Raw genomic sequence first — 14384 nt, 5'->3', positions numbered from 1 at the left:
CATGGCTGTATCTGTTATCGCTGCATACCTTTGCTCTTTTTCTCATATCTGGCTATACTATTCATTAGGTGCTGTACTACACTTTTACTAAGATGCAATTAAAAATCGAATAATGATAGAAGGACAGAATTTTCATTTGGTCTGTAAATGGTCGCCACCTTGACACTGCTTGGCATCCCCCTCATCACATTTTCTTTTTATATATCTTGTAAATCCATATAATTTTGTTATCCTGTTTCAATGTTATGTCCTTCTCTCACTCAGACGTGTGACTAATGTGTTTCCTTCTTTTTTTTTGTCTACATGGTTATGGTTGTCGCGTGGCTCAGGTCCTGGGCTGTTCCAGTGTTATCTGGACACGGCTTGGCATCCTCCACATCATATTCTTCATATATTTTATAATCCCATTATAATTGTATTATCCTCTTTCAATGTTGTATTGTGTAAATTATGTAAACACAACATCCATTGCACGTCTGTCCGTCTTGGGAGAGAGATCCTCTTCTGTTGCTCTCCCTGAAGTTTCCTCCTATTTCTTCTCCCAGTTAAAGGTCTAATTTAGGGACTTGTTTCTTATCTGATGTGAGTGTCTAAGGCCAGGATGTTGTGTTGCTGTAAAGCCCCTTGAGGCAAATTTGTAATTTGTGATATTGGACTATACAAATAAAACTGACTTGGCTTGACATTTGGAAAAATTTATCAGTTGTTACTGAGAAAGATGGAAATGAACTGAACTTTGTTTGTTGTGACGAATGTGCAAAAGTATTGCGCTACAACGGTCACAAATCTGGCACCTCTGAGTTGGGGCGACATACCTGCTCTGTTCTCCCTGGTCAAAGTAAGTTCTCCTTCAAAGATAAAGCATGTCTTCATGCACAAATTAAACATGATGCTACCGATAAATATGTTCCACTTTGCTGAGCACTTTACAACAATCCGCCTGTCAGTCTCCCACTCATGGACAAGACCCCAAGATACTTGAACTCCTTCACTTGAGGCAACAACTCATCCCCAACCCGGAGGGAGCAATCCACCATTTTCCGGTAGAGAACCATGGCCTCAGACTTGGAGGTGCTGACTCTCATCCCGGCCATTTCACACTCATCTCTATCGCCTATGGTCATGAGCTTTGGATAGTGAGCAAAAGGGTGAGCTTGCGGATACAAAGAAGCAGCTGAAATGAGTTTCCTCCATAGGGTGTCGGGCTCAGACTTAGAGATAGGGTGAGGGGCTTGGACATCTGGAGGGTGCTCGGAGTAGAGCTGCTGCTCCTTCGCGTTGAAAGGAGCCTGTTGAGGTGGTTCGGGCATCTGATTAGGATGCCTCCTGGGCACCTTCCTTTGGAGGTTTTTCGGGCACATCCAACTGGGAAGAGACCCCGGGGTAGACACAGAACTCGCTGGAGGGACTACATGTCCAATTTGGCCTGGGAACGCCTTGGGATCCCCCAGGAGGAGCTGGAGGGCGTTGCTGGGGAGAGGGACGTCTGGAGTGCCAGCTTGCTGCCACCGTGACCCAACCCCGGAGAAGTACAATGTACAATGCTAAACTAAAATCTTGGTGCAATCTTAGTAAAGCACATGGCAATAAAATAACTTCTGACTTGGGTCGTTTGATTTTTACTTGAAGCATTACTTTTATTTTGAAAGGCTTAATTTTGACGGATTATTTAATTTAGACTCAAATTGTTTAATTTTTGCTTGGCTCGTTTAATTTCACCATGAATTGTGTAATTTAGAGTTTGATTGTTTAATTTAGACTTGAATCTTTCAATTACTCAAATTGTATTGTTTCAACACCGCTCATCCGTCATTTTGTTTTGGGTTTATTTGAAGATCTGAGTCATTTAAACTCACCTAGAATCATTTAAAACTGACGTGATCTGTTTAATTTAATTTGATGTTTAGTTTAGACCCACATCATTTCCTCTCAATTTCAGTCATTTAATTAGAACTCTCTTCCTTTCTCCATCTCTGACTTTCCCTGTATCCTCTCTTTATCTTTCTCCTTATCGGTCTCTGTTTCCTTGTCCATCTCTGTCTGTCTCTCTCCCTGTCTCTGACTTTCCCTGTATCTGTTTTTTGTCTGTCTCTTTCTCTCTCTGTCTCTTTCTCCACCCCCCCTCTCTGCACTGCATGCTGGGAGTTTTGGTGGTGGAGAGCGCGGTGAGTTTGGTGGAGAATCTGTGACTTTTTCTCAAATTTTCCTCTTTTCTTTTTCCTCCCATGTTCATTGTATGATTGTTGTGTAGTTGTGGTTGTTCTTAGTGTAGTTTGGTGTGTGTTTGGTCTTTTTTTTGCGGACGGTGAGCCGTGCTTCTTGCCAGGCATGGTGTCCCTGTCTTTGAGGCATGAGTGAGGATAGCGCCGCAGCCCAGTACCACAGTGCAGCAGGTGCTGGTCGCTGCCCAGTATCACAGTGCAGCAGGTGTTGTTGGCGGTAAGAGACCAGGTGGGGCATGGAAACATCTTGTTTGCTTGACGAATGAATAAAGCAGTGGTTGTTTTTTAAAGGAACAGGGTTTGGTCTACCAGCTGATAGAAAACGGCTTGCTCATGAACGATGAGTTAACACTCGTTTCCCCGCTGGCGGTGCCTTCCACCCGGATCACCAGGTCTGGAATCCCTCCCTTCATTTCCAATGAGGCGCTGGCGCAAGAACTGATGCGCTTCGGGAAGCTTGCAAGTGGATTCTGGATGGTGAATCTGGGGTGTGAGGACGCCAGACTGACGCATGTTCAGTCTCTGCGGAGACACGTGTTCATGTATTTGGATTCTCCAACCCAAACACTGAACGTGTCTTTCCGTGTTAAGCATGAGGAGGGTTTCTACATAGTGTATGCTAGCTCCAGGACTATGAAGTGTTTTGAATGTGGAGATGTGGGTCACAAGCGGATTGCTTGTCCACATAGACAGCACGCAGCGGGGTCTGCTGTGGCTGATGTTTGTGACGGCGGGGAAGGGAGCAGCAGGCAGCGGGCCGATGTGGCCAATGGTGGTGAGCAACAGACCGCTGTGGCCGATGTGGCTGACGGTGCCAGGCAACAGGCCGCTGCGGACGAGGTAGCTGACGGTGGTGAGCAGTGGGCCGATGTGGCTGATGGTGGCGAGAATCAGGCCGCTGCGGCTGACAATGGGGAGGGAGGCAGCGGGTGGTGGACACTGCCCAAGGCCACTCTCCCTGTGCAGAGTGAGCCTGGTGGCTCCGTGGTTGGGGCCGCCGGTGCGTATGGCTCTTTGTCTATGAATAATTTAGCAAGGGGGGGTGGAGGCTGACCCTATGGTCAGGACAGTGCAGAGGGAAGACGACATGGGGAGGTTGGAGCAGGTTTCAGTACAGGGGGCAGAGAAGCTGCAGGTTGAAATGAACATTTGGGCAGAGGGGAAGGGGATGAAGCCTGCCGGGTGGTGTGACAATGTGACTGGTATGGATCGTGAAGCTGAATCTGATGGTGTGTCTGTAGCAGACAGTGATTCTCAGAGTTTAAACTTATACTCACTGGAAGAGATTAACAGGTTTCTAGATGGGACATATGGCAAATCAGTAAATGTCATGGATTATTTTCCTGATGCTGACAAATTCATTCGGTCAGTTGATACACTGCGGCAGGATGTTGGGTTGGTCAGTTACTACACTGCGGCAGGATGTGGGGTTGGTCAGTTCCTACACTGCGGCAGGATGTTGGGTTGGTCAGTTCCTACACTGCGGCAGGATGTTGGGTTGGTCAGTTACTACACTGCGGCAGGATGTGGGGTTGGTCAGTTCCTACACTGCGGCAGGATGTTGGGTTGGTCAGTTACTACACTGTGGCAGCATGTGGGGTTAGTCAGTTACTACACTGCGGCAGGATGTGGGGTTGGTCAGTTGCTACACTGTGGCAGGATGTTGGGTTGGTCAGTTGCTACACTGCGGCAGGATGTTGGGTTGGTCAGTTGCTACACTGCGGCAGGATGTGGGGTTGGATGTGCTGGATAGCAGGAAACGTTACCGTTTAAAGAAACATGTCCCTGGTCTAAGGAGAGATCTGAAAGTGCCTATGGCAGAAATGGTGAAGAAGATGAAACTCTCAGTTTAGATGCACCATGACGATACAACACTTGGTGTTTAATCTCAGCTGTCCTCTTCTGTCTGCTTTCTTACTGGTCTGTCTTTCTGCTCCTCCTATGCAGGGTTTCAGGGTGGCTTCATTAAACATGAATGGGGTAGAGATGCATATAAAAGAGCCTTAGTAACACAAGTAATCACGCAGAAAGGACTGGATGTGGTTTTTCTACAAGAAACACAGTGACGACATGAATGAAATGGACTGGAGTTTATGGTGGGAAGGGCAGCATGTCCTTAGCCATGGGACATATTTTAGTGCAGGTGTGGCCATTTTATTTTCTTCTGCCTTAAATGCGAACATCTTGTCCAGCACGGAGAGGAGCCACACCTTCAGTCATCCTCTGTTTTGTCCCATGTCTTAATGAAATCTAATTTGGTTGATGTGTGGAGGATGAAACACCCTTCAGTCAGACTTGGGTCAGTCACACTTGAGTCAAAATGTCAGATGGCAGAGTTATTGCAGCTAGATTGGACAGGTTTTACGTGTCCAGCTCCTTTACAGCTCGAGTTGTTAATTGTCAGATCCACCCGATTGCCTTTACAGATCATCATGTAGTTTTAATGGAGCTGATCTTATCTCCCACTAGAAAACCCAACTTTTTTTAGCATTTTAATGTCAAATTACTACATGATCACAATTTTTGTGAAAAATTTAAATTGTTTTGGGATTGTTGTTGACAATTTTCTTTCTCTAACTCAATGGTGGGAGGTAGGAAAGGCCCAAATCAGGGTTTTTTTTGCCAGCAATACACATATAATTCCAGATATAATTCCTTCTTCAGCCAAAGTCAGCTGGTGAAAAAGTGAGGCTTGTTTGGTGGGTCACTGGGACTTGGGGAGTACTCCTAGTCTTCCTGGGAATCTTAGGGGGGGGGAAGAGGTATTAAAGTTCTAGGAGTATATCTGGGAAGTGAGGACTTTCAGAGGCAGAACTGGGAGGGGGTGCTGGAGAAGGTGGAAGCCAGGTTGTCTAAATTGAATTGGATGCTACCTCAGCTGTCCTGCAGGGGAAGAGCTCTGATAGTTAATAACCTGGTCACCTCGTCTCTCTGGCACAGACTCATTGTTTTGGTGCCACCGCCAGGCCTTGCAGAAGAGATGAGGAAGCTCCTGGTGAGGTTTTTCTGGTCTGGTCAGCACTGGTTGAGAGCATCGGCCCTGTATCTCCCTGTGGCAGAGGGAGGACAAGGACTTATAGACATTCGGTCCAGAACTGCGACCTTCAGACTACAGACGGTGCAGAGGCTGCTGTATGGCTGCGGTCACTACTGGTTGGCTCCGTCTCGGCTGCTTCTTCGGAAAGCTGTTCGGCTTGGGTTGAATAAACAGATTTTTCTACTGAGATCATCAGAAGCTGACATAACTGGACTAACATCTTTTTATAATTCGGTGGTTGAAGTCTGGCAGATGCTGAAGGTCACACCAACTCCTGACCCTAGACCAGGAAGATGGCTTTTTTGAGGAGCCGCTGTTTCACAGTGACTTCCTTACGAATACCACCTTCTCCTCTGCGACAGTATGGACTAAGTTTGTTGAGGCTGGCATTACCAAACTGGGCCATCTTACAAGAACATCCTTGGAAGCACTTGGTGGCATCATCAACATCAGGTCCTCCAGAGTGCTGAAGAGGGTTGTGGAGGAAGTCTGGGAGTCCCTGCCTGGGCCACTGAGGGCGTTTGCCGAAAATCGTGCTCTAGCTGACCAATGGGATGATGACAATGAGTACGTTTTCCCCTCCCTGATCGTCAGTCCTGCATGTGGGGCATGGCAAGGGGGGAGCGGACTGCTTCTTTCCCTGAGTCCACCAGTGCTGGGTAGTTTCAGCTCTTGTGGGAAGAAGCAGCTCTACTACAGCTGTGTGAAGGTACTCAACCTTCGCTGTCTGGCTGAAGTCAGGGAGTCGAGGTGGACTGAGGTTTTTGCTTCAGACTGTGCCCCTAAAGGCAGGTGGAGGGTCCTGTATAAGCCTCCTGTTGAGAAACGGATGGCTGACCTCCAGTGGAGGATTATACATGGAGCAATAGCCACAAACAGACACTGAGCTCACCTCGATCCAAGCACTGGGGAGGGCTGTCTTTCTGCACTCAGAGGGAAACGTTAGAGCATTTAGTGGTCTCTTGTCCTAGATTAGTGGGCTTCTTTAGGGTACTGCAGGATTAGGTGGGAGCTTTGGGTGAGGATTTCTCCGTCCCCATGTTTGTTTTTGGGCCCAAATACACGGCAAGAAAAAGACTGCTTCTGGTTCTAGTACATTTTCTGTTCGGAACTGCTAAGCTAGCGATCTGGAAGACCAGGAAGAAACAGATGCTAGGTCAGGGCTGGACTGATGTGGTGCAGAGTATGAAGGGTTTGGTGGTGGCTCGTCTGAGGATAGAACACACTTTCTACACCCTGACCAGTAATCTGGACTCTTTCAGGGCTCTGTGGGGGATAAGACAGGTTTTATGTTCACTAAGTGAAGATGGGCCACTTGTTCTCACTTTCTAATTCATTATGGTCGTGTGTGTGTGTGTGTGTGTGTGTGTGTGTGTATTTTGATTGAATAATGATGCATGAGATTTTGTTTTTCTAGCTCACCAGTTTAATGTTGACATGATGGGAATGGAGTATTTTTTTTACTATGATGTAAATAAAAGTTATTTTAAAAGTCAAAGTCTCTCTCTCTCTCTGGTAGTCTTGCGATAAATGCATTTGTGAATATTTTAAATCTCACAATCCCAAAAGAGTGTCCTTTTTGTAATATGTTTGAAACTGTTTTTCCTGAAAATATGTTAATATATATGTCTCTCTCTCTCTCTCTCTCTCTCTCTCTCTCTCTCTCTCTCTCTCTCTCTCTCTCTCTCTCTCTCTCTCTCTCTCTCTCTCTCTCTCTCTCTCTCTCTCTCTCTCTCTCTCTCTCTCTCTCTCTCTCTCTCCCTCCCTCCCCCCTTTCTCTTTCTCTCTTTCTCTCTGTCCCTCTCCCCCTCTCTCTGTCCCCCCCACTCTCTCGCTCTCTCTCTCCCTCCCTCTCCCCCCTCTCTATCGCTCTCTCTCTGCCTCTCCCCCCTCTCATCCCTCTGTCCCCCCCTGTCCCCCTCTCTCTCTCCAAACAGGAGGCAGGGCTCACCAACAGTCCCACCTCCAATGCTGATGGCCATGAAGACGGTAGCATTGGCAGAGTAAGAGGAGGAGGAGGAGAAGATGAAGATGCCATTGTCAGTGGTGATGAAGACAATGACGACCACTGCCACGGCGAACTCCATGACCTCTTTGTTGCTGTGGACGACCCCAAGAAACATGTCTCTGCCATGGAGACGTACATCACCTACCGTGTCTCTACCAGGGTGAGAAACTGGCTGGGAATAAACAAATAAATTAATAAACCGACCAATCAGTGAATTAACTGATCAGTAAACGAAATGATTAAACAAACGAACGAGTCATTTAATCAATCAACTAGCACCACTTTTCTCTGTTGACTGGGCTGGTACAGACACTGAGCTCTGATATTCTGGTACTGACACTGAGCTCTGATACTGACACTGAGCTCTGATATTATGGTACTGACACTGAGCTCTGATACTGACACTGAGCTCTGATATTATGGTACTGACACTGAGCTCATATTCTGGTACAGACACTGAGCTCTGATACCGACACTGAGCGCTGATATTCTGGTACTGACACTGAGCTCTGATATTATGGTACTGACACTGAGCTCTGATATTCTGGTACTGACACTGAGCTCTGATATTATGGTACTGACACTGAGCTCTGATACTGACACTGAGCTCTGATATTATGGTACTGACACTGAGCTCATATTCTGGTACAGACACTGAGCTCTGATACCGACACTGAGCGCTGATATTCTGGTACTGACACTGAGCTCTGATATTATGGTACTGACACTGAGCTCTGATATTCTGGTACTGACACTGAGCTCTGATATTCTGGTACTGACACTGAGCTCATATTCTGGTACAGACACTGAGCTCTGATACCGACACTGAGCTCTGATATTCTGGTACTGACACTGAGCTCATTTTCTGGTACAGACACTGAGCTCTGATACTGACACTGAGCTCTGATATTCTGGTACAGACACTGAGCTCTGATACTGACACTGAGCTCTGATATTCTGGTACAGACACTGAGCTCTGATATTCTGATACAGACACTGAGCTCTGATACTGACACTGAGCTCTGATATTCTGGTACAGACACTGAGCTCTGATACTGACACTGAGCTCTGATATTATGGTACTGACACTGAGCTCTGATACTGACACTGAGCTCTGATATTATGGTACTGACACTGAGCTCATATTCTGGTACAGACACTGAGCTCTGATACCGACACTGAGCGCTGATATTCTGGTACTGACACTGAGCTCTGATATTATGGTACTGACACTGAGCTCTGATATTCTGGTACTGACACTGAGCTCTGATATTCTGGTACTGACACTGAGCTCATATTCTGGTACAGACACTGAGCTCTGATACCGACACTGAGCTCTGATATTCTGGTACTGACACTGAGCTCATTTTCTGGTACAGACACTGAGCTCTGATACTGACACTGAGCTCTGATATTCTGGTACAGACACTGAGCTCTGATACTGACACTGAGCTCTGATATTCTGGTACAGACACTGAGCTCTGATATTCTGATACAGACACTGAGCTCTGATACTGACACTGAGCTCTGATATTCTGGTACAGACACTGAGCTCTGATACTGACACTGAGCTCTGATATTCTGGTACAGACACTGAGCTCTGATATTCTGATACAGACACTGAGCTCTGATACTGACACTGAGCTCTGATATTCTGGTACAGACACTGAGCTCTGATATTCTGGTACAGACACTGAGCTCATATTCTGGTACAGACACCGAGCTCTGATACTGACACTGAGCGCTGATATTCTGATACTGACACTGAGCTCTGATACTGACACTGAGCGCTGATATTCTGGTACTGACACTGAGCTCATATTCTGATACTGACACTGAGCTCTGATACTGACACTGAGCGCTGATATTCTGGTACTGACACTGAGCTCTGATACTGACACTGAGCTCTGATATTCTGGTACAGACACTGAGCTCTGATATTCTGATACAGACACTGAGCTCTGATATTCTGGTACAGACACTGAGCTCTGATATTCTGGTACAGACACTGAGCTCATATTCTGGTACAGACACTGAGCTCTGATACTGACACAGAGCGCTGATATTCTGGTACTGACACTGAGCTCATATTCTGATACTGACACTGAGCTCTGATACTGACACTGAGCGCTGATATTCTGGTACTGACACTGAGCTCATATTCTGGTACAGACACTGAGCTCTGATACTGACACTGAGCTCTGATCTTCTGGTACAGACACTGAGCTCTGATATTCTGATACAGACACTGAGCTCTGATACTGACACTGAGCTCTGATATTCTGGTACAGACACTGAGCTCTGATATTCTGGTACTGACACTGAGCTCTGATACTGACACTGAGCTCTGATATTCTGGTACTGACACTGAGCTCTGATATTCTGGTACAGACACTGAGCTCATATTCTGGTACAGACACTGAGCTCTGATACTGACACTGAGCGCTGATATTCTGATACTGACACTGAGCTCTGATACTGGTTGGGAGTTTTTGGTCAGACAGTCTATGTATGTATGTATGTATGTATGTATGTATGTATGTATGTATGTATGTATGTGTGTGTGTGTGTGTGTGTGTGTGTGTGTGTGTGTGTGTATGTATGTTTGTATGTATGTGTGTGTGTGTGTGTGTGTGTGTGTGTATGTGTGTGTGTGTGTGTATTGGGGTTTGTACATACATACATACATACATACATACATACATACAAACATAAACACATACATAAACACATACATACACGCATACATACACACGCACACATACACACATACACACACATACATACACACACATACACACATCATCATCATCATCATCATGTATGTATGTATGTTTGTATGTGTGTGTGTGTATGTGTGTATGTACGTGTGTATGTGTGTATGTATATGTATGTATGTGTGTGTGTGTGTGTGTGTGTGTGTGTGTGTGTGTGTGTGTATGTATGTATGTATGTATGTATGTATGTATGTATGTATGTATGTATGTATGTATATGTATTTATTTATTTATTTATTTATTTATTTATTTATTTATTTTTGGGTTCCCCCCTTTTATCCCCCAGTTGTACAAACCCCAATTCCAATGAAGTTGGGACGTTGTGTAAAACGTAAATAAAAACAGAATACAATGATTTGGAAATCCTTTTCCACCTCTATTCAGTTGAATACACTACAAAGACAAGATGTTTAATGTTCAAACTGATTAACTTTATTGTTTCTTGCAAATATTCCCTCATTTTGAATGTGATGCCTGCAACACGTTCCAGAGAAGCTGGGACAGGGGCATGTTCACCACTGTGTTACACCACCTTTCCTTTTAACAACACTCGATAAGCGTTTGGGAACTGAGGACACTACTTGTTGAAGCTTTGTAGGTGGAATTCTTTCCCATTCTTGCTGATGTACGACTTCAGTTGCTCAACAGTCCGGGGTCTCCGTTGTCGTATTTTGCGCTTCATAATGTGCCACACATTTTCAATGGGAGACAGGTCTGGACTGCAGGCAGGTCTGGACTGCAGGCAGGCAGGCAGGCCAGTCCAGTACCCGCACTCTTTTACTACGAAGCCCCGCTGGTGGAACACGTGCAGAATGTGGCTTGGCATTGTCTTGCTGAAATAAGCAGGGACGTCCCTGAAAAAGACGTCGCTTGGATGGCAGCATATGTTGCTCCAAAACCTGTATGTGCCTTCACAGATGTGCAAGTTACCCATGATGCCATGGGCACTAACACCCCCCCCCCCCATACCATCACAGATGCTGCCTTTTGAACTTTGTGCTGAGAACAATCTGGATGGTCCTTTTCCTCTTTAGCCCAGAGGACACGACGTCCGTGATTTCCAAAAACAATGTGAGATGTGGACTCGTCGGACCACAGCACACTTGTCCACTTGGCGTCAGTCCATCTCAGATGAGCTGGGGCCAGAGAAGCCGGCGGGTGGTGTTTCTGGGTGGTGTTGATATCTGGCTTTGGCTTTGCATGGTAGAGTTTTAACTTGCACTTGTAGATGTAGCGACCAACTGTGTTAACTGACGATGGTTTTCCCAAGTGTTCCTGAGCCCACGTGGTCATATCCTTTACACAATGATGTCGGTTTTTAATGCAGTGCCGCCTGAGGGGTCGAAGGTCACAGGCATTCAATGTTGGTTTTGGGCCTTGCCGCTTACGTGCAGAGATTTCTCGGGATTCTCTGGATCTTGTGATGATATTATGGACTGGAGATGATGAAATCCCTAAATTCCTTGCAGTTGTACGTTGAGAAACGTTGTTCTTAAACTGTTGGACTATTTGCTCACGCAGTTGCTCACAAAGCGGTGAACCTCGCCCCTGTCCCTGCTTCTTTGGAACGTGTTGCAGGCATCAAAATCAAAATGAGTGAATATTTGCAAGAAAACAATAAAGTTTATCAGTTAGAACATTAAATATCTTGTCTTTGTAGTGTATTCAATTGAATATAGGTGGGAAAGGATTTGTAAATCATTGTATTCTGTTTTTATTCACGTTTTACACAACGTCCCAACTTCATTGAAATTGGGGTTTGTACTTGGCCAGTTGCACCACTCTTCCATCACTCAGAGGGTGACGCTATAATGGGCAGCACGGTGGCCCTGTGGCTAGCGCGGTCACCTCACAGCAAGAAGGTCCTGGGTTTGAGCCCCGGGGTAGTCCAACCTCGGGGGTCGTCCTGGGTCGTCCTCTACTTGGAGTTTGCATGGTCTCCCCGTGTCTGTGTGGGTTTTCCCCCACCATCAAAAAGACATGCACGTTAGGGGTAGTCCTCCTGTCTGTGCTCTTGACCGAGGCATGGCGAGACAAACCGGAATTTGTCCCCAGGTGCTGCATGGCTGCTGCCCACTGCTTCTAGCACACAGCTGGGATGGTTACATGCAGTGTTATTTCCTTACGGGGATCAGTAAGGTATCTCAAAATAAAATAAATAAAAACTCAAGATTCATCACAGCTGTAAACTAGAAGAGTGCACTCAGTAGAGTGCAGGTCTCTGCCAGGCATACCTCTCCTTCTTCGGTGCTCGGACTTGGTGACAAACCAGCCCTTTTTTCAGCTACTGGAAGAAGGGAAAACACAGAGGCACTGCCTGTGTAGCTCCCCCTCGGGTGCTCAAACTTGGGCAAAAAAGCAGCTGAAGAGTTAGCACTCAGTTCTGGTGTAAAACAGGTTTTGCAAAGGTTTTGAATCACCGCAACCACGAAAGGTCCTGGATCATACAGTCATAACTGTGCACAAAAACTGTTTGGCCGATAGGCCCAGTAGTACGGGAGGTTAGCAGCAGACAGATACAGACACACATGGACCGAAAAACCAGTGTTTTTCCTGCAATTATAAGACTTCTGCACAGCGCCCAAGTCGATTGAATGGGAAATATGGAAAAAAAGATGTTAATATGGAGCAGTCAGGCTGAAAAAGTCCACCTAATAAAAACGTTTAGGGTGGTCTGTTCCGTTACCTACCAACATGGGGGTTGCCGGTTCGAATGCCGGTGTTACCTCCGGCTTGGTCGGCGTCCTTACAGACACAATTGGCCGTGACTGTGGGTGGGAAGCTGGAAGTGGGTATGTGTCCTGGTCGCTGCACTAGCGTCTCCCGTGGTCAGTCGGGTGCCTGTTAGAGGAGGAAGGGGAACTGGGGGGAATAGCGTGATCCTCCCCCACGTGCTGCATCCCCCTGGTGAAACTGCTCACTGTCAGGTGAAAGGAAGTGGCTGGCGACTCCACATGTATTGGAAAAGCATGTGGTAGTCTGCAACCCTCCCCGGATCGACAGAGGGGGTGGAGCAGAGGCCGAGATTACTCGGAAGAGTGGGGTAATTGGTCAAATACATTTGGGGAGAAAAAAAGGGTAAAAAAAGCGAAAAAAAAAACGTTTTCCCTGTCAGTCTGGATGTGCACTATGTCCACTATGAACTCAGGGTTTATACTTCTGCCTGTGCCCTTGACCAAGGCAGTGAGAAAAGAGCCGGAGTTGGTCCCTGGGCGCAGCATGAAGGTGGCAGCCCACTGCTCCTAGCTCCACAGATCACAGCTAGGATGTGTTCATTCGCAGTTCCTGAATTTCCCCAAGGGGACTAATAAAGGAAACTTAAAAACTTGCACTTTCCAAAAAGAACATGTTTGCTATGCAACCATTTATTTTCATAACGTCATGAAGCTGGTTAAACTGTTTACGCTGGCGACTCATATCTACGGTTGACTTGAGATCAGACAAGAATACGTTACACTTCCTGTTTTGACTGCAACCTAAAGGAACTTATAATTTAGGCATTTTTTGGATTATCAAAATTCTTTTACTATTTTAAAAAATTTATTTATGATAACATGTCGCTGCCCGATCCGAGTCAACCATAGATGGGGCAGCGACAGGGAGCAGTGTTGGTTGAGTGAGCTAGGAACCGAATGAAGGGAGGGAGCGGCGGTAGTGAAAACAAACGTTTTTCAGAGGGTTTGAGTCACTGCAACCACGAGATGTTCTTGATCATATAAATGAAAAAATGTTAGGCTGATAGTAAGTCCAGTAGTGTGCGAGATTAGCCGCAGATTTCTGCTGCCTCGGGACGCCTGGTTGCTCAGAGGCCCCTGCTGCTGATCGACCCGGTCCTGGCTCTGTTCTGTCCTGGCCCCACAGTGGTGGACTGAACTCCCCACTGATGTCAGGACAGCGGAGTCGCTGCCCATCTTTCAGCGCAGGGTGAAAACTCACCTCTTCAAGAACTACTACCCTGTTACTTGTTCTTAGTACTTATTGTATTCACTCATTTAAAAAAAAAAACCTCTTTCTTGCTCTTTTACTTAAGCACTGGTTTTGCTCTTAGATGCTTGTTTAGATGCACTTATGACCTCTGATGACCAGTAGTTCTCCTGATCTCCTACATTAAATGATGCGCTTACTGTAAGTTGCTTTGGATAAAAGTGTCGGCTAAATGGCTGGAATGTAATGTCATGTCGTGTAATGATACACAGACACCAGAGGGTGTGCTGCAATTGTTGGGGCATCACATTGCTCAGCCTCCCTGGGAGAGTCTCACCTCACCTCACCAATCCCCTAACCTCTTGAGAGGTCGTCGGGTCACTGCTGTTGAATCCGTAACCAGTCCTCGCCATCTC

General features: G+C 46.3%; 1 protein-coding gene across 3 annotated transcripts in view; it reads left to right on the top strand.

Moving 5' to 3' along the window:
- The window catches only part of snx30 (sorting nexin family member 30), an 86861-nt gene that overhangs the window by 13902 nt on the left and 58575 nt on the right, over positions 1 to 14384 (top strand). For all 3 annotated transcript variants that reach the window (XM_056290261.1, XM_056290259.1, XM_056290262.1), the window contains exon 2: positions 7197 to 7427. In XM_056290261.1, coding sequence (XP_056146236.1) covers positions 7197 to 7427 — 231 coding nt within the window. The remainder of the gene's footprint in view (positions 1 to 7196; positions 7428 to 14384) is intronic.

Source organism: Lampris incognitus, chromosome 12 (genome assembly GCF_029633865.1).
Source record: "Lampris incognitus isolate fLamInc1 chromosome 12, fLamInc1.hap2, whole genome shotgun sequence".
NCBI classification, from domain to species: Eukaryota; Metazoa; Chordata; class Actinopteri; order Lampriformes; family Lampridae; genus Lampris; species Lampris incognitus.
Note: the sequence above shows the minus strand (reverse complement) of the source record. Positions and strands in the feature narration are given on the sequence as shown.